Source organism: Eretmochelys imbricata, chromosome 4, assembly GCF_965152235.1.
Source record: "Eretmochelys imbricata isolate rEreImb1 chromosome 4, rEreImb1.hap1, whole genome shotgun sequence".
Classification (NCBI taxonomy): domain Eukaryota; kingdom Metazoa; phylum Chordata; order Testudines; family Cheloniidae; genus Eretmochelys; species Eretmochelys imbricata.
Window position 1 is genome coordinate 118,219,106 of NC_135575.1, and position 16,193 is coordinate 118,235,298.

The 16,193-nt window shown below is 39.7% G+C and overlaps 1 protein-coding gene across 4 annotated transcripts in view; it reads right to left on the reverse strand.

The window, feature by feature from the left end:
• ZNF518B (zinc finger protein 518B) overlaps positions 1–13,577 on the reverse strand; it is a 143,129-nt gene extending 129,552 nt beyond the window's left edge. For 2 of the 4 annotated variants that reach the window (XR_013346005.1, XR_013346004.1), the window contains exon 1: positions 13,490–13,571. Coding sequence is in view for 1 of the 4 variants with exons in the window: in XM_077815847.1 (XP_077671973.1) it covers positions 3,693–6,866 (3,174 nt within the window). In the remaining 3 variants the exon portion in view is untranslated. Of the gene's footprint in view, positions 1–709; positions 7,085–13,489 lie in introns of those variants that run through there. The other 2 variants (XM_077815847.1, XR_013346003.1) reach the window with 2 other exon arrangements.
• Between the last annotated feature and the right edge of the window lie 2,616 nt (positions 13,578–16,193).

Sequence of the window (16,193 nt, forward strand, 5' to 3'; positions counted from 1 at the left end):
GCAGCTAACTTCTGAGCAATATTTTCCCTGTCTTGCTGATAATTGATAAATTGTTTGATTGCTTACATTAACAAAACCTCTCTGTTATTTGAAAAGTCACTAGGAATACAAAATAAATCCATGAAACAAAACAATGTAATATATTAGAATTTCATTACAAAATATTCCTGCATTTAAACTCAGAGAAGTTGCATCTAACTTGGCACTTATACTGTTTAACCTTTTCACTACTGGTGCAGACTACAGGTGGGTTTTAAACAATGGAATCACCTGCTCAGTAGGGGACCAATCCAATATCCATGAAATCAATTACAGTCTTTCAACAGACTTCAACAACCACTGGATCAGACTTTAGGGCTGGCCTCTATGAGATAGTCATCCCTAGTAGTAAGACTTAACAGTAATTATTCTTTAGCTCCAGCAACAGAGGCTTGCATTTAATTCCCAATTCTTCAAACCCTTATGGAGGTAAGATTATTCACGCAATTAGTTCCACTGAATTCATATCCTTTGCAAACTTGAGAGAAAATCATAGTCAAGAGGCACTAGACTAGAGCATAATTCTGGCCTCTTTAAAAATACACACACTAAAGTTTGTACAAAAAGGATTTTACACACACCATTTGAGATTTATAAGGTTTCTGTAGGCTTCAGAGTAACAGCCGTGTTAGTCTGTATTCGCAAAAAGAAAAGGAGTATTTGTGGCACCTTAGAGACTAACCAATTTATTTGAGCATAAGCTTTCGTGAGCTACAGCTCACTTCAGATGCATACTGTAGTTTAAATTCAGCTTGAATGTATAGGGCAAACCTTGTTTCTGATGATTAAAATGTAATAGAAAACAGAATCAGTCATGGGTCCTTTAACAAATCAGGAACAAGAAAGAGTATCTTGTCTGACAGGATGCAGGAAGAAAATTGTTATAGAACCCAAATAGGGTATTCCAACCCCTGTTCTAACTTCTACTGGGCTCATCAAGGTGCAGATCTGCTCTGAGAATCTGAAAGCCATAACCAACTCCCAGACAGCCTCTCTCCTGGAACATACTCCATCAAATGAAGCTCAGGACAGAGAGAATCTGGGTCACACTCTTTATCTCAAGTCACAAAACTATTAAAATTCCAGAAGGAAAACTATCCAAATACAATACTACATCAATAAATAAATAAATAAATAAATAATTTAGACAAACACCCATCTGGCCAGAATTTGGATGTCCTTGGCAAGAGAAAAAGGCATGAGATCTGCTGTCAAATTTTTATATCCACCGTACAATTCAATTTACTAAAAATGTTCATGTTAATACAAAAACACTTATATTTTGTAAATTTAATACAGGGAGAACAGTTACATGTAGATTAACAAATGAGATACAAAGAACAGTCTTTGTTTACTAAAATAAGCAAAGAAAAACACCCTAAACCATCTACAATCGGTTTATAATCCTGCACGCAACACAATTTTTAAGAATACAAAATTGATTAAAGATTAAAAGATGTCAGTCATATTTTGCCAAACAAACAGAGGATTCAAAAGTATTTCCTTAACAGCTTCTACAGAAACTCAAGTAGGTTCAAACATCTGCCTGGGTGGATGAATGTAAGTGAGAACGAATTTGGCCACGAGTGGTTTTTCATATGTTAGCAGTTTCAATATTTATTAAAATCTGATATGACAGATTTAGAATTTGAAACTATTTTCACAATTTAAAAAACTGAAACATGATGTTTCGCTTCAAAGAACACAAAGTGAAAATCTCTACTGTACCAGTCTAAAAAAATATAAATTCCTGTTTCAAAATAAGAACGGTCATTTAATTACTGAAAAAAACAGAGATAATACAAACTGTATTCCATTGAACAGTTTAGCCTTTCACTATGATACAAAAAGTTGCAAAGTAATACAAGATCTCCTTTCTGAAAGCACCAAATATCTAAAGATTTTAATATTGTATTGCAAAATGGTCTGACAGAAAAGTTTCACATAACTGTTTTTGTAAATTAGACCCAAGTCTCAAGATGTGCTTTATAGTTTCAAAATATTTACATTTCAATACAGATATAGTACATACCTTATCAAAACCATGTTTAATTTTCTAGAGTATAAAAAAAACAAAAAAATATTCCCAGATTAGTAGGTTGTTGCGGGGGCTGGAGGGGTTGTGGGGTTTTTTGTTTTGTTTTTTTGTTTGTTTTTTTAACAAAATGTGTTTTTCCACTGTTAACAATTAGGAACTACAGGCATTTATACAAAATTCAAATGTATAATATATCTCCAGCATCAAATTAATTATTTTTTTACCTGTAGAAATGTGACTGCAAAATATGTGCTCAATTCATCACTTGCTGTACATGAAATTTAAAAAAATAAAATGGTTTACAATTTGTGACAAGATAACCGAGAAAATTCTATACATGTACAGTGGCCAGTTATTAAACTTCACTATCAACCATCCTCCTTCCCCACTAAAAACTCACCTTCATTCAGCAAGGCACTTAGCACATGAATCATCCTATTGACTTCACTGAGTAGTCACACAGCAATCAATGGGAGTTGATTAGGCATGTGCTTATTATTATTATTAGTAAGTAGCTTGCTGAATTGAGGCTTACATGTGTAGATTCTAACATGCAAAATCTTCAAATTTAGGATGTCAAAACAAAGATTCTACAGAAAATGTGGATAGGTACTGGCAATGTAGAGTTCTGCAACATAATCTCTCTTTTTCAAGGCAGCAGTTTGGTTCTCCAGCTAGTTCTTCCTATCTATGCACTAGCTGCTAGGCTGGCTGGGGTCCTGGTTAAAGGCTGTATCCTGAAAGTATACATTTCCAATCGGATTACACATAGCACTGATCATTATGCCCTACAGCATGCACAATCCATCGGAATCACATCATGCCAGCCAGTAAAGACGCCAGACCTCATTTCATGCACTTTAAGTTGAGCTTCTGCTTGCTTGCACAGTAAGTAGTCACCTGTGTCCTCTTCCTGCTCTTACACTTGTGTGGCACAAGACACAACTTGGCCCCTGACTGTACAACACAGAATTAAGCTTTCCTTGCCACTCCACATTGTGGGTCTGATTCTGATCTCACCAATTCCTCATTTACACTGGTGTAGCTCCACTGAAGTCAGTGAGGAGTTACTTCTGTTCCTTAAAATTGGAGTTTAATCAGATTCAGCACCAGTTTTTCCCCACTATGGCATTTTTTTAAAATTTGCTACTAAATTATGATGCACACTTTTTTTATTCATAAGAGTCAAAGATACTCTTCATTAGACTTATGCCTGACCTCTGAACCATTAAGCTGTAGTAGTAAAATTCAGACTGAATTCAATTAATTTCACACAGGTCATATAGTTGGATATTTTAAATCCCTACTGACCTCGCAACATAACGTTACTGCATATAGTGTCCTAGTGAAGAGAATTGCACTAGAATGTTTTCAGAGCAAATCATTTCCAGGTCTCTTTCAAAAAAGCAAGGGATAGTCATAACACTTATTTCAGGCATCCAAGTGCTATGTAGTGTTTAGTGCTCAAGAGTGGCTTCTCATACAGTTTATAATTCCTATTACCACTCTCCCACCTGCCAAATATAAAAACCCTCCAGTAAAATATTTACTGTCTCCCTTTCCAAACAAATTAATGGCACTCATGTTAAAATAAGAGCAGTAAACTGACAGTTTCTCACTTGTGGCTTTCTAGAGGAAGAAAAAGAACATCCCAGCCTTTGGTTGCTTCTATCAAATGTCTCTGTCCATGACTTATCCATTCCTCCTGGTCTACATATATCCTTCCACAAAACCAACACTTAAACATACACTGCAGTGTTTTAGCTGGTGAAGTTTCCACTACCCTGTAGTTGTTTTTATGGGTCTTTTTTAGCTTCATTTTTAAAAAGTTCTGCTTTTTCATTTGGCTTGTTGTTTCCAAGTTCTGAAATGTAAGCCGTTTATTATACTGTTTCACACCAAGACAACTACTCGTTCTTTCTGATAAAACAACTTTCACAATATTGCCTTTATACTTGTTGACAATTTTCATTATATTAATTACCTCTGCTGAATCAACATCAGGATGATTTAATACAACTACAGGCTGGTTACGACGAGGACATTTTATCAACTGATGTTCTCTAAGTGGTACAAGCCTAAGACGCCTTGCTGTCAAAAGAGGCATCGCCTCAGAAATGCAACTGGTTTCTGAGTAAATTCTTGTTTTCTTCTTAGACAAATAATCCCTGGACTTTGCTTGTTTTACCTTATTTTTGGGTCCAAGTTGATCCTTTGAAGTAAGTTTGCTCTGCTTACTTAGCTCATCACTTTTTTGATGCAGTAGTATAAAATTTTGTTTGCTATTACTTTTTGCATTAGCCTCTCTTTTTGGTCTGTGCCTAAGTGACATATTTTGATTTCTGGACTGCTCATTAAGTTCACTCTCATTTGGCAAAGGTAGGTTACTGCTTAGTTTCTCAGAAATGCTGAAAGGAACTGGTCGTGGTAGAAACATTTCGTTACAACACATCGTAGCAGATGACATTTCATTCTTATCTCCTTCTTCTTTTGTGTTCTCACTCCTAGTGACATTCAGGACCTTCAGCACTGTCCCTTTTGGAATGAACACTGGAGTAGCAATGTGAGTGTTTTTAGTCATTCTACTTTTAGCTTTTGTTGTAGCTGACCGTGATTGTGATGGTTGTTTATTACACAATTCATTACCAATCCCACCATTCTGTGGTGTTTGAAGTGAAGATGCAAATTGTTCCAATTCAGTAGCAGGGACTTTTTTTTCAGAGTTTGCTAAAGTTTCCTGAGGCAAAGGCATCTTCTTATTAGAAGCACAACATCTAACAGGCATAGGTGAAGCAACCAATGTAGATTTCACATTACACTCCGCAGCGGACATCAACTGAGCAATCTTTCTACACAACATTGTTGTTGACTTTTTATTGCATGCAGTATTATCCCACTTGATTCCCTCTGGGATGTTTTCAGCCCCAGAGCTAAGGGAAAATACAGATGAAATGACAGGACCCTCAGGAGGGCTGTCCTTATTTTCTACATTCTGCAATTCTAAAGCTTCTAAAGGATTATTCTGACAATCAGAGATCTCTCTGTTTAATTTACTTAAGCCAACACTTGATTCCTCTAAACATGAACTTTTATTTAAAGAGAACTCTCCCCATCCTTGAGAAGTTTTAAAAGATTCTTTAACCAAACAGGTATCAAACAAATGTGTTTCCAGAGAGCTAATGATCTGGCTCCTGCATTCTTTGTCATCACCGTTAAAAGGCAATATGTCCTTTTCTCCAAGGGCAGGAGATGAAGAGGAACTGTTGCTCTTCTGAGCCGCCTGCAACAAAACAGTCTGGGATCTATCACTTTCAGAGGAAGCAGCATATGCACGTGTGGACATGTCCAGGGTCTCTTTAGAACAGTATAAATCATTTTTTGCATATTTTTCCTTATTTGAGGATTTAGGACAACTTATTTTTGATTTATCCTGCCTAGGTACATTTGAGTTACAGTCAGAATTGGAGGAATTAAGACATTCAGAGTTCTTTTTGTATTTATTATCCGAAGCAAGCATGTTACTAACACTAGATAAATTTACAGTTGCTTCAGTGGTTAATTCATTTTGAGCAACAGAAGTTATTCTTTTTCCTTTCTCTGTTTGTTCTGCACCTTGATTCCTGAGTTCCTCTTCTTTACAGTTTATAGGTTTATTACTTGTTTCTTTCAGAGGAATAAGTTTAAGAACCAACTGCTGTGTGCCATTCACTATTTTTATGTCTAATAACTGAGCTAAGCAGTTAGAAGGAACTACAAGTTCTGAAGGTGCAATCACTGTTAATGGCATTCCTGGCTGTATGGGCTCTTTTTTTGGAGAATAAACTTCAACTTCCACATTTTGGTTCTCATATATGTTTACTTCAGCTGGTTCCAATACAGTTTTATCTTGGACTGATGTCGTACCTAGGCTACATTCTACATCGCCAGACAAACAAACTGTTTTGTTCATTTCATCTTGCATTTTGCTGCAAGTTGTACTTGATGATAAATCTGAAGGCTCATTCCGAAGAGGAATTTTTTGATCACACTTCTGCTTTTCAGAAAACAAAGTGCTTCTCTTTGGTAAGCAAGATCTCTTTTGCTCTTGTTTTGTAACCATATTCATTGGCCCCTTCTCAGTAACTGTTTCATGTACTCTTCTGGTATGTTTTACTATATAATCATGCCTAACAGCACCATATTCACAGTATTCACATTGATATGGAAAAGTTCCAGTATGTTTCACCAAATGCCGTTGGAATTCTCCTTTGGTGTAGGATACATAGCTACAGTGGGCGCACACAAATTTAATCTCCTCATGCTGAACGACATGCTTTTTATACTGCAAAGGATCCTTTGTTGAAAATCGACATTTATCGCAGTAATATTTGTCTGGTTGAAAGTTTTTTACTTTAAATGTTTTCTGAGTTTTACTTAGGGATGGTTTTTCTTGATTTTCTAAATCTATGGCAGTGGCACTGTCAGCTACACAATGGAAAGTCGGTGGCGTATTCAGACTGCACCTGCGGCAAATGAAACTTTTGTCTTCAGTCTGTCTGGGTTTGTTATGCTTTAGTAAGTCAGGCACTGGAAGTTTCTGCACGCTTCTGCACTTTATACAAAGGACCAATGGCAGCTTATCCTCAGCTTCATCCCCTTGATAGACACAGTTCTGGCCTTCAGTCCCTTTTGGTTGATTTGCTTCATCCTCATTGGCTTGCTTTGGAGATGTAGTCAAAGAATTATTTATGTCATTAACTTGGCTTGTATACAGTTTTGGTAAAATTTCCCTCATTTTCTTTATCTGCATTTCAAAACAAGTGGCTCTTGCCAGTTTAGGCAAATACAATGGCAATGGACACAAACAATTTTTATAGTGACAGTCTCTCAAATGTGTTGCTTAGTTATCATTCAGGCAACTGCTCTGGAGAGTGTGTATTTTTATCTTTATGAATAAGTATTGCTTCAAGTTCTGAAACCATAAAACTCTATTTTCAGTTCTCTACTGGATTCTCTCAACTTGCAGCACTAAAAAAATAAAAGCGAAAGACTGGGTCAGTTAGTGAAAAAACACTTTGAAAAATTGTTGTTACTTGGTAAGTAAATATTTGCAGTATAATAAAAATAGCTGACTGTTGAAATACAGTTTGCAAATCTGTTTCTCTGCTTTATTAGGCATATAGTACATACAACCATTAAAGTGTACTCAATGTATTCTTTCACAGGTGCTTACATTTTGCAGCTATAATCTGTATTATATAAAATTCACACAATACAGTGTTCTATGGTATTTTCTCCTATGTATTTTTTTTAATTCTTTAAAAAAAATGAAATTTGACATAAGGTTACTGAAGCAGAGAGAAACCTCTCTGTCATTTGAGAGCAAAAGCCAAATTATCAAATGGACACTAGAATACATTTCCATGTCTTGTTTATGCCGAGGACTGAGAAGAGGTAGGTCTAAAATTTTCTTCCCTTACTCATTCAAATCTACCTCAATAGTCTTTGTATTTGTTATCCATCAAGATCACATTCCTAATTACCATGAGTTTATCTACACCAAGGGGATTTTTAAGCTATTTGCAAATGCTTCAAATATGTAACCTCACTAAAGCAAGGTTCTCTTAGTCAGTGTCAAAGTTTTTAATCAAAATAAATTTGGATAATCATAAAAAAGCATGTAGCTTACAGTTGGCCAATCCTACCACTGATAAGGACAAACCAGTTTATTTGATGTACATTTTTTTATTATTTGTATTGCAGTGCTGCACAAAGACCCAAGTCAAAACCAAATCCCCACTGTGCTAGTTACTGCATAGGTAGAGCCCTTCATGGATACAAATGTATATCCACGGATATAAATCAGTATCCGTGAAACTGCAGAGCTCTCCCGGGAACCACAGTGGCAAAAGAAGCAGAACATGGGGCTGTCGCTCCCAGGAGCCAGTGCCCTGCTCTGGCAGCTCCTCTGGCACAGCTGTACCACCCCCAGCCTTGCTCCCATCCCTTCCATGCAGCTGTCTGCGTCTTCTGTCTGGGGGTGTGCGTGCCACTTGAACATAAGAGCGCGACCAGGGATGGCTGCCGGTGAGGCTGATGACCACCTCAATGGGTGGGGCTGAGGGCGGTACAGCCGCACCAGAGGAGCTACCAGCACAGAGCACTGGCTCCTGGGAGCAGCAGCCCCACATTCCGCTCCTTTCGCCACTGCAGTTCCCAGGAGAGCCCTGTGGTTCTGCGGATACTGATTTATATCCAGGGCTGTCCGCATCCGTGGGTATAAATTTGTATCCATGCCGGGCTCTATGCATAGGCATACGATCCCTGCCCTGAAAAGATTACAATCTAATTTGAATACACGAGATGCAACAGGTAAGAAAAGGAAAAAAAACCACACAAACACAGTGGGACAGAAGATGGAGGACAATAGCAAACCATGTAGCATTAGCCTACACAAAATGACAGGTTTCAGAGTAGCAGCTGTGTTAGTCTGTATTCACAAAAAGAAAAGGAGTACTAGTGGCACCTTAGAGACTAACCAATTTATTTGAGCATAAGCTTTCATGAGCTACAGCTCACATGCAATGAAGTGAGCTATAGGTCACGAAAGCTTATGCTCATATAAATTGGTTAGTCTCTAAGGTGCCACTAGTACTCCTAAACAAAATGTATTTCACAACCTGATAGTTCCAAAATTCTTTGAACAACAACAAAGAGCAAAGGAGTTTTTTTCCTGTAGTTTTTAAACTTCATGTAAATAGAATCTGATCCTCAGCTGTTGCCTAGATTGCGAGAAAGCTTATATGTTAAAAAATAAAAAGTTTTGTCCTCAAAGCATGCACAAAGCTCAATAAAGATTAATGATTGAGACTCTCCTTCTGTGTCACACCTACCCAAGAAGCAACATGTAAAATCCATTCACATCTTCCCTGTACAAGCATTTCTATATATGAAGATGCCATTGCATAATGCTTATCTAGGTACGGAGACATTTCTAGATGATGTTGCATAGCAACATAACCGTCAGGAGTCACCCTCTCCCCTCCCCTTGCTTACTTATAGGTAAGTAAGGTTTGGGCTATTGCCCCAAGAGCATGATGTTGGAATTACTTAGTAATATCATATGAAGGCAATGCCCATGTGAAAGAGGACACTTTTACACAATGATGTAAGTCTTAGTGTCAGCCTGAACTTTGGTTGGAATGAGTTCCAGAGACCTTCCTTGTGAATGCATTGTGAGTTCATTTGATCTTGAATCTGTGTTCCATCCATTAGTCTTCTTAGGAAATACTTTCAATGGAAAGGGATTGATTCTCAAAGATATCTTGGTTTTAAGTCCATCCAGGGCTTTGAGGAATTACCTCAATTTTTATGAAAATCAAATGGCAGCCAATATAATTAATAGTACTGTGTTATGTACTTTTACTGGTTCACTCCACTTAGCAGATTAGGCGGTATGTGCTGAATAAAACTGTAGTTTGCTGATAGCCTTTTGGATGAAGCCAAATTGTAGTAATCCAGTCTCATGTGGTAATAACTGTAGCTAAATTCACATCTGGAAGCAATATTAGACTCCTGCGCAGCCAAAGGTTGGCTGTTGTACAGCCATCTGGATGTCTATGAGTAGGTTTTATGACTCCAATGCTTTGACAATATTGACAATTGGAGGGTATGTGCCCTCATTAGAGAACTAGATGAAAATTCCTATTTGTCCCACATAGGTTCGTCTCTCTTCATACTAGTATCACGTCTGTCTCATCGAGGTTGAAGATGAGCAAGACACTTTGCATCCAAGTCTTTATTTCTTTTGGACATAAATATGACAGGCGTACTGCTGTGTTTCAGGTCAAGAAGATGATACAGCACTTTACTTGATGTTTATATTGGTGTTAAATTTAAAATACATTTTCTTCAAAACTGTTGCATCCACACAATTGTTTTGATGCTGTCTGCAGCACTGAAATCTTAATGAAACTTTATCTCAATAGCAAGGATGAAATGAACATAAATGTTCTCATTGTCAATCCTAAGCGTTTTTTAAAAAAAAAAAACTATGTGCAACCATCCATAGACAAAATAATTGCACTCAACCAAATAGGGAAACAAAACCTTCTGGCTTCAGCTGCCAATTACATGATCACAAAAAAGAGCATTAAAAACTCAAGTGTTTTCCTATGCTATTAAAAAAACCTAGCAAGGCAATTTTCACAAAATATGAAAAAATGAACAAAAGTATATCAAAGAGGCAGGCCTTAGCAGAACACGAGAGATTTTGAAGTTTTTTTGCAACAAAACTATTTAAAGATCGTTTTGATTTAATAGACATACAACTGAGCTATCAGTTGAAAAGCTGAAAGTCTGACACAGTAGAAACTGAACTGGGATATTTTCGATAGTCTATTGTCCCTATTGAGTTTTCTGAACCGAACAGACCTTATATTTAGAAGAAATCCTGTATTTAAGCATGTGGCAAACCCCATGTTCAAATTAAATTTGTATTAGAATCAAGAGAATGAAAATAAAAAGAATCATTCAAATAGTGTTCTGGGAAAAAAAAAGTTTAAACAGCAATCTGTCGTCTTAATGACATGCCCTGTTTTCTTTGCCAAGTCCCATCACTGGTTATTCTTGAGTGCTGAAAGTCCAATCTGGAAGGTTTTGGTGTGAAGGGTTCCATTTTGTCATTGTATGGGATAGAATGAATGAGAAGAAGAGAAATATAGATGTTTTAATAAGATGTGAGAATATTCCAGAACATGGTGACTATGAATTGTGCAAATCCACACAGTCTCAGGAGGCAACATACTGCCCATTCACTACACACCAGCATGACAAAGTATGTAGAAAAACTGGACACTTTGTAGCCTACCTTTATATTCTTCAAAGTATTCATAGAGATACAATGCAGAAGGTTAACTAAAGGAAACAGTTTCTTCAAAGTGCAGCATAACCCAAAAGAGCACAGAAAAGTATGGATGACTATAAAATCCAAAGGCATCATTTTGTACCTCTGCTCACGTCCAGCAGCAGCCCATATAGCAAAGAAAATATTTAAAGAATGGAAGAGAAGAGAATACTGAAAATGTTATAATGTTGTAATATAAATCTCCTGGAATACTGTTTTCAGTTCTAACTGCTACCTTCAAAAGATGTAGAAAAGTATTAATAAATTTTCAGAAACAATATTGTACTAAAAAGCAAGTGAGCCACCAAATTATACCAATGGAACTTTCTTTGGCAGAAATAATGGTGTAGAAGATATTTTGTTTCCAAATGAACTTCTAGCCATGTAGCACAATACTTAATGTATGTGGAGTTCAAAGTTCTTCTCTCTTTAAAAATAAACAGAAATATCAATACACCAGATTTTTTAAAAAGCAAAAACCATATACCAGTTTTTAAAGCTTGCCTTTATTATAACATATACAATTATTTTATATTATTTCACATCCTGCCAACATGTAAAAAAAAATCTCCATTTGAATTATATGCAGAACAATTTATTGGGACCTCCTATAACGTGAATTATACAAAATATTAAGTTAAAAACAAACTGGACATTTTTAAAGCATAGCTTAAATGTATTTTGTCCCATGAAAACAAGAATGTATTGTAAATGCACTGCACAGTATTCTAGCCCCAATCCTGTACTGAGAACTACAGGGGTCTACCACATCGTTCAGTGAAGGACAGGGCCCTCAATTTACCTTTTACAAAATGCTGCTATCAACCTCAAGCAGAAAACTACAGAATAGTCCTATTGCAGTAACCTGACACACGCACTTTGACATGCTAAATATTTATTGCACCTATAGTTACCTTTGTAAAAGGTACTTGAGATACCTACACTTGTTTATGATTAGATGTATAATTGCCAGCCTTTAAAATTAAATATCAGAGTTTTCTGTTGCACACATTTATGCCCATAAAAATAATCCTTCAATAGTCTAAGCTTGTTTAAGCAGGGTTTAATATGATACTATTCTATACTTACTAATAAGTAAGGGCTAATAAGAATACAGTAAAGAAGCATGGCATTGAAGAAAACAGAGAACCAAGGGTATGGTGAAGGGTATCCAATTTTAAAAGTATGTATCTCTTAGACCCAGACCCTGGAAACATTTTACTACCATGAGTAGTCCCACTCACAGTCTTCTTAGTAGCAGCATGGAAATTTGCTATTGGAAAATATACTGCAAGACATTTAGCCAAATCTGAGTTAATGCAGGATTATTCCCTACAGCATATTAATTATAAATCACTATTTGTGTTTAAATCCTTTGAGGAAATATATTAATTCTACTACTGTCTTAGGGGAGTTTCTTTTGAAACAAATTACAGATAGAACAGATTTCATTTAATCATTAAAGGAATCTCCTTCCTTAGAAGTTTTTAAGGTCAGGCTTGACGAAGCCCTGGCTCGGATGATTTAATTGGGGATTGGTCCTGCTCTGAGCAGGGGGTTGGACTAGATGACCTCCTGAGGTCCCTTCCAAGCCTGATATTCTATGATTCTATGATCTATTCCAGCTCTTCCCCATAGTATTTTATTGTTAATTTGTATATTAATGCCATGTACTAAACCTCCCTCAGTAGCAGAACCACTAATCAAAGTTCCTATTCAGTACCAAGACAAAAGATTCAATAGTAATCTTGGGAAAACAGAGTAAGTGTCGATGGAAGGGCTCAGAAAAAGCCTAACCCCATGGCCACACACAAAATTGTTGAATAGCCAGAAGTTGCACCCATGTGGGCTGTGCGCCCAAGGAAACGTTACTGGGAACCGACTGGAGCAGACAGCCTGCTCCCTCCCTGCACTTTGCAAGGCTCAAAGCAGGGTCCCTGATCCCTTCCTTGGGGAAAGGAGACATTCCTCGCCGCCTGTAACTACAAAATAAAAAGGGGGTAGGAGGGGGAAGGTTTTTCCCACTAATCCCCGCAATGCTCCGACCGGCCCAGCGAGGGCAGTACAGCCAGCACGGAGTGCGGCAGCAGCAAGTCCTACCACCCCCGCAGCGACGAGTGCAGCCCCGCCTGGACCGCAGCTAGGGGGACCCCCATTCCACCGCCCGTGACGAGGCGGGAGCTGGAACAGCAGGACTCGGGGCTGCAGCAGGTCCCGCTGCTGGGGACTCCTCCCACGACGGAAAGGGAGGACGCAGCCTCCCCCTATGGCGGGATAGGGAGGGTGTCCCCTTGGGGCCTACTCGAGGGGCTGCCTCTGCCCGGGAGGGAGAGAGGGGGGCTAGGACAGCCCCCACCTCGGGTCACAAAGGCGGGAGCTGAGGACCCCGAACACCCACAGCTCACCCAGCAGCTCAGACGCCCCCCGCCTCCCTGCCGCGGAGCTGCCAGCAGCGACCCCCATCCGCCCGCCTACGCCTCCCGGGGGGAGGGCGGGGGAGCAAGAGCGCCCCGTTGCCAGGTACTTACCCTCCGTGGGTGAGCCTGCGCCCCCCACGCGCGCTCAGAGCGCGCCGACGCGGCTCCACGCCCTGCGCCGAGCGCAGCAGCCAGCGAGCGTACAGCGGAACTGACCTCAGCGCCCCCCCCAGCCGCCGCGCCGCCCGATTGGCCAGCGCCGCCGCCCCGCCCCGCCCCGCCCGTGGGAGAGTAGAGCTCTACAGAGCCGCCGGGAGCGGGGCGGGCGGCCGCGGCGGCGGCAGCGGAGGGTGTTGTTGGAATGCGCCGAGAGGTGGGCGCGCGGGCTGCCAGTGCCACGTGGGGCTGCCCAGGGCCAGGGCTGACGGGGCTTCTGAGCCTCCTGCCCTACGGGCTGCGCAAGGGTCAGCTCCACGGGCCCGCTGGGCATGGCAGAGCTCTGCTCGGGCGCGCGGGGCGCTCTGCGCGCCCGGCGAGGCCCAGCCCCGCCGCTGGGGCTGGGTAACAGTGTGTTCGGAAGAGTCTACAGTGTTTCCTTCGCATGGGCCTGTAACATGGTGGCTTTCGAGGTTGCGGCGCCTACTTGATACATGGAGGGGCATAATAGGGATGAAAACAATCTGTTGCAAAAGGCGATTCACTGTAGCTTCCCTGGGGAGTAAAATAATTCTTTAAACAAAGGAACACTGTGGCAGAATAGTGGGTTCAAGTAAAGTCAGTCAGGGAAATAGTGTGAATTCAGAACATATAGCAACTGTAAAATAAGCGAGATGTTAAATTTCTCTTACAAACTCACAAACGGACGTTTAGTTTTGTATTGCCCCCGTTTTAGTCTTTCTTTTTCCTGTGATTCTTTAACAGATGCACTTGTTTATAAATATACATTTGCAAAGCACTGGGCACTTCACTGTCATTTTAAATAATCAGGTACATTACTGTTCTTTACATCTAAAACAACATTTAAAAATAATTCCTCATGAGGGGAAGATGTAGTAAGCATGACAAACTATATAGAGATGTTCTGCAGTATTAAAGCACAATGGTGTGCAACATGAATACATGCAAAAATGTACAACTGAATCAGCAGTTAAGTGAATTAAAGTGAATTTTGAAATGCATTATAGTATCTCTATAAATATCACAAAAATACTTCCAAAAGGAACAGTATACATGGAAATATGAATATGCAGGGCAAAATATCTGCATAAACTTTATTCTCATATGTTTGTATGTAGTCTTACATTTTCATTTGTTAAAATGTTAACCACAATTTTGGCTCAGATGATGAGCATTCCCAGAAATAAGGTTTCTGCCAAAATCAAAGATGGTCACATCAGAAAAAGCTGTCAGTAATAGCATGAGGAAAGGTTATTTTATTCCAAGGTGATTGTATTACAGTAGTATGTTATTGCAATTGCTCTTTTAAATATCTCATCACTGCCATTGACTCATGCATAACACTTATCATCATGTATTTCAATGGGACTACGCAGTAGGGTGATGAGCAGGATTTGCCCTTTAATTAGAGTTCAGTAACAGGATGATGTATGCTTTAACTTTTTATTTGTAGTGGAAACTGTCAAAACAGCTCTTCTTACATGTTATTCTCAGGCATTTTCCAACCAAATCTAAATTTCATTTAAAGGGACGCTGGAAATTGGCATAAAAATGTGGGTTTTACAAAACTGCAACGCATTTTCTCCCGCAAAACATTACATCTCTGGTAAGGTGTGAAATTGGGTATCCCACTACTCTATTTCAAGACAAAGCCAATTTTTACTTGGGCTACATGGTCCTTTTTGAGAATTTTCACCTTATAATAGAGTCTGTCACTACATAAGATCACATCAGTGGTGCAAGGGGATTTTAACTCTTACCAGTATGGTACCGACCCCACTCTCCCTCACAAAAAATGTTCTGTGACTAGAACCCTGTGCAGATACATAAGAACATAAGAATGGCCAGAACAAAGGTTCATCTAGCCCATTATCCTGTCTTCCAACAGTGGTCAATGAACAGGGAATCATCAAGTGATCCATCCCCTGTTGCCCATTCCCAGCTTCTAGCAAACACAGACTAGGAACACCATCCTTGCCCATCCTGGCTAGTAGCCATCAATGGACCTATCCTCCATGAATTTATCTAGTTCTTTTTTGAATTTTACAAATTTATACCTGGCAGATGTGGATATTCATGGGTAGAAATGTGTATCTGCGGAGCCGCAGGGCTCTCCCAGGAACCGCAGCAGCAAAAGGAGCAGAATGCGAGGCCGCCGCTCTCAGGAGCAAGTGCCCTGCACCGGCAGCTCCATGCCCCCAGCCCTGGCCTCTGGTGGGGCTGTGCAGATCCCAGACAGGAGATGTAGCTGTGTGAAAGAGCTGGTGGCAGTACAGCCGTGCCAGAAGAGTTGCTGGTGCGGGGCACTGGCTCCGGGGAGCAGTGGCCCCACGTTCTGCTCCTGTCACCGCTGCAGTTCCTGGGAGAGCCCTGCAGTTCCGCGGGTACCGATTTCTATCCCCAGATATCTGCATCCACAGGTATAAATTTGTATCCATGCAGGGCTCATTCATTCTTGAAAATGTGTCTTTCCAGTACGGCGTATTGTCTTAATGGTCCAGCATACCTGGCCATACTGACTTACCTGCACCATTGGCTCACATACACCTGATCAAGGTTATATTCAATTTAGCAAATATCTATTTTGGTTGAATGGGTCCTATGACTGGGACTTATACGGAGTTGTATTTTGTGAGGG